This window comes from Salmo salar, chromosome ssa03, assembly GCF_905237065.1.
Source record: "Salmo salar chromosome ssa03, Ssal_v3.1, whole genome shotgun sequence".
Lineage (NCBI taxonomy): Eukaryota > Metazoa > Chordata > Actinopteri > Salmoniformes > Salmonidae > Salmo > Salmo salar.
The window spans coordinates 1,927,215-1,932,214 of NC_059444.1; the positions used below are offsets into that span (position 1 = coordinate 1,927,215).

The following is a 5,000-nucleotide window of genomic DNA, read 5'->3' on the forward strand; positions in this document are numbered from 1 at the left end:
TGTTAAATGAGGCCTCACCCCCTGGTTACACTAGTGACCATATCCCCCATATCCTGCAAAGGAGGTGTTGCTAACATTTACGATAGCAAATTTCAATTTACCCCAAAAAACAACTACGTTTTCATCTTTTGAGCTTCTAGTAATGAAATCTATGCAGCTACACACTCACTTACTATAGCTACTGTTAACAGGCCTCCTGGGCCATATGCAGTGTTCCTCACTGAGTTCCCTGAATTCCTATCGGACATTGTAGTCATAGCAGATAATATTCTAATTTTTGGTGACTTTAACATTCACATGGAAAGTCCACAGACCCACTCCAAAAGGCTTTCGGAGCCATCATCGACTCAATGGGTTTTGTCCAACATGTCTCTGGACCTACTCACTGCCACAGTCATACTCTGGACATAGTTTTGTCCCGTGGAATAAATGTTGTGGATCTTAATGTTTTTCCTCATAATCCTGGACAATCGGACCACCATTTTATTACGTTTGCAATCGCAACAAATAATCTGCTCAGACCCAAACCAAGGATCATCAACCCAACGACGTCAGAGGACAAAAATCAGTTAACGACCTAACTGAGGAACTCAATTTAACCTTTTGTAATACTCTAGATGCAGTTGCACCTCTGAAAACAAAAAACATTTGTCATAAGAAACTAGCTCCCTGGTATACAGAAAATACCAGAGCTCTGAAGCAAGCTTCCAGAAAATACCCGAGCCCTGAAGCAAGCTTCCAGAAAATACCCGAGCCCTGAAGCAAGCTTCCAGAAAATACCAGAGCTCTGAAGGAAGCTCCCAGAAAATTGGAACGGAAATGGCGCTCCACCAAACTTGAAGTCTTCCGACTAGCTTGGAAAGACAGTACCGTGCAGTATCGAAGAGCCCTCACTGCTGCTCGATCATCCTATTTTTCCAACTTTATAGAGGAGAATAAGAACAATCCGAAATGTATTTTTGATACTTCCCCAAGAGAGGATGGCTTTCACTTCAGCAGTAATAAATTCATGAACTTCTTTGACGAAAAAGATCATGATCAAATAGAAAGCAAATTGCATATTTCTCCAAAGCTCCGTTGTCCTGAGTCTGCACAACACTGCCAGGACCGAGGATCAAGGGAGACACTAACGTTTTTTTAATCCTATACCTATGTCTCTAAACCTTCAAGCTGCATACTGGACCCTATTCCAACTAAACTACTGAAAGAGCTGCTTCCTGTGCTTGGCCCTCCTATGTTGAACATAATAAACATCTCCCTATCCACCAGATGTGAACCAAACTCACTAAAAGTGAAGCCTTCCTAGATTCCTGCCTTTTCTAGGGAGTTTTTCCTAGGGAGTTTTTCCTAGCCACCGTGCTTCTACACCTGCATTACTTGCTGTTTGGGGTTTTAGGCTGGGTTTCTGTACAGTGACATCGGCTGATGTAAAAAAGGGCTTTATAAATACGATTGATTGATTGTGTGATTGTGTGATTGATTGATTGATTGTGTGATTGATTGATTGATTGATTGTGTGATTCTGACCTGCTGCATCACGTGACGTGCCATCCCTTCCTCCAAGTAGCCACTCCCCTCCTGCATATAATTAAAGAGATCCAAGCAGGGGATTGGACGCTCTAGAACCAGCAGATATATGCCTGCCCCCTCTGGCCCTGGCATCCAATAGTAGTCAAGGAGTTGGGCCACGCCTCTACACCTGGGCACGCGACACACCTGCTGCAGCAACGCGATCTCCAATGGCAACACATCTTTGCTCTCCGACTGCACACACACACACACACACACACACACACACACACACACACACACACACACAGAACACACACACACACACACACACAGAACACACACACACACACACACAGAACACACACACACACACACACAGAACACACACACACACACACAGAACACACACACACACACACACACAACACAACACACACACACACACACACACAGAACACACACACACAACACACACACACACACACACACACACACACACACACACACACACACACTTCTATGATTAGCTCCTGTTCCATACTACTTAATCAGTAACTGGTATAACTCAGACAGGCTGCTTCCCAAACGGCACCCTATTCCCTTTATAGAGCTCTGTGGGCCCTGGTCAAAAATAATGGCACCCTATTCCCTTTATAGAGCCCTAGGGGTCCTGGTCAAAAGTAGTGCCCTATAAAGGGAATATGGTGATATTTAGGACGCGTCTAGAAGTAGTTGACTCACCATTTTAGCCCACATCTTTATCTTCCTCTGGTCCACAAACTTCAGCGCCACCTAGAGCCAGACAACATGAACAACATGTCTATTTACTGCTCTACCTATAGCCAGACAACATGAACAACATGTCTATTTACTGCTCTACCTAGAGCCAGACAACATGAACAACATGTCTATTTACTGCTGTACCTAGAGCCAGACAACATGAACAACATGTCTATTTACTGCTGTACCTAGAGCCAGACAACATGTCTATTTACTGCTCTACCTAGAGCCAGACAACATGAACAACATGTCTATTTACTGCTCTACCTAGAGCCAGACAACATGAACAGCATGTCTATTTACTGCTCTACCTAGAGCCAGACAACATGAACAACATGTCTATTTACTGCTCTACCTATAGCCAGACAACATGAACAACATGTCTATTTACTGCTCTACCTAGAGCCAGACAACATGAACAACATGTCTATTTACTGCTCTACCTAGAGCCAGACAACATGAACAACATGTCTATTTACTGCTCTACCTAGAGCCAGACAACATGTCTATTTACTGCTCTACCTAGAGCCAGACAACATGTCTATTTACTGCTCTACCTAGAGCCAGACAACATGAACAACATGTCTATTTACTGCTCTACCTAGAGCCAGACAACATGAACAACATGTCTATTTACTGCTCTACCTAGAGCCAGACAACATGAACAACATGTCTATTTACTGCTCTACCTAGAGCCAGACAACATGAACAACATGTCTATTTACTGCTCTACCTAGAGCCAGACAACATGAACAACATGTCTATTTACTGCTCTACCTAGAGCCAGACAACATGTCTATTTACTGCTGTACCTAGAGCCAGACAACATGAACAACATGTCTATTTACTGCTGTACCTAGAGCCAGACAACATGTCTATTTACTGCTCTACCTAGAGCCAGACAACATGAACAACATGTCTATTTACTGCTCTACCTAGAGCCAGACAACATGAACAACATGTCTATTTACTGCTCTACCTAGAGCCAGACAACATGAACAACATGTCTATTTACTGCTCTACCTAGAGCCAGACAACATGAACAACATGTCTATTTACTGCTGTACCTAGAGCCAGACAACATGAACAACATGTCTATTTACTGCTCTACCTAGAGCCAGACAACATGAACAACATGTCTATTTACTGCTCTACCTAGAGCCAGACAACATGAACAACATGTCTATTTACTGCTCTACCTAGAGCCAGACAACATGAACAACATGTCTATTTACTGCTCTACCTAGAGCCAGACAACATGTCTATTTACTGCTGTACCTAGAGCCAGACAACATGAACAACATGTCTATTTACTGCTGTACCTAGAGCCAGACAACATGTCTATTTACTGCTCTACCTAGAGCCAGACAACATGAACAACATGTCTATTTACTGCTCTACCTAGAGCCAGACAACATGAACAACATGTCTATTTACTGCTCTACCTAGAGCCAGACAACATGAACAACATGTCTATTTACTGCTCTACCTAGAGCCAGACAACATGAACAACATGTCTATTTACTGCTGTACCTAGAGCCAGACAACATGAACAACATGTCTATTTACTGCTCTACCTAGAGCCAGACAACATGAACAACATGTCTATTTACTGCTCTACCTAGAGCCAGACAACATGAACAACATGTCTATTTACTGCTCTACCTAGAGCCAGACAACATGAACAACATGTCTATTTACTGCTCTACCTAGAGCCAGACAACATGAACAACATGTCTATTTACTGCTCTACCTAGAGCCAGACAACATGAACAACATGTCTATTTACTGCTCTACCTAGAGCCAGACAACATGAACAACATGTCTATTTACTGCTCTACCTAGAGCCAGACAACATGAACAACATGTCTATTTACTGCTCTACCTAGAGCCAGACAACATGAACAACATGTCTATTTACTGCTCTACCTAGAGCCAGACAACATGAACAACATGTCTATTTACTGCTCTACCTAGAGCCAGACAACATGAACAACATGTCTATTTACTGCTCTACCTAGAGCCAGACAACATGAACAACATGTCTATTTACTGCTCTACCTAGAGCCAGACAACATGAACAACATGTCTATTTACTGCTCTACCTAGAGCCAGACAACATGAACAACATGTCTATTTACTGCTCTACCTAGAGCCAGACAACATGAACAACATGTCTATTTACTGCTCTACCTAGAGCCAGACAACATGAACAACATGTCTATTTACTGCTCTACCTAGAGCCAGACAACATGAACAACATGTCTATTTACTGCTCTACCTAGAGCCAGACAACATGAACAACATGTCTATTTACTGCTCTACCTAGAGCCAGACAACATGAACAACATGTCTATTTACTGCTCTACCTAGAGCCAGACAACATGAACAACATGTCTATTTACTGCTCTACCTAGAGCCAGACAACATGAACAACATGTCTATTTACTGCTCTACCTAGAGCCAGACAACATGAACAACATGTCTATTTACTGCTCTACCTAGAGCCAGACAACATGAACAACATGTCTATTTACTGCTCTACCTAGAGCCAGACAACATGAACAACATGTCTATTTACTGCTCTACCTAGAGCCAGACAACATGAACAACATGTCTATTTACTGCTCTACCTAGAGCCAGACAACATGAACAACATGTCTATTTACTGCTCTACCTAGAGCCAGACAACATGAACAACATGTCTA

At 42.6% G+C, this 5,000-nt stretch overlaps 1 protein-coding gene across 1 annotated transcript in view; it reads right to left on the reverse strand.

The window, feature by feature from the left end:
• The window catches only part of LOC106596177 (serine/threonine-protein kinase pim-2), a 20,318-nt gene that overhangs the window by 11,947 nt on the left and 3,371 nt on the right, over window positions 1-5,000 (reverse strand). The window contains exons 3-4 of the mRNA XM_045714371.1: window positions 2,254-2,304; window positions 1,528-1,764 (exon numbers count right to left, since the gene is read on the reverse strand). Of these exons, the coding sequence (XP_045570327.1) occupies window positions 1,528-1,764; window positions 2,254-2,268 (252 nt within the window). The 5' untranslated portion in view covers window positions 2,269-2,304. The remainder of the gene's footprint in view (window positions 1-1,527; window positions 1,765-2,253; window positions 2,305-5,000) is intronic.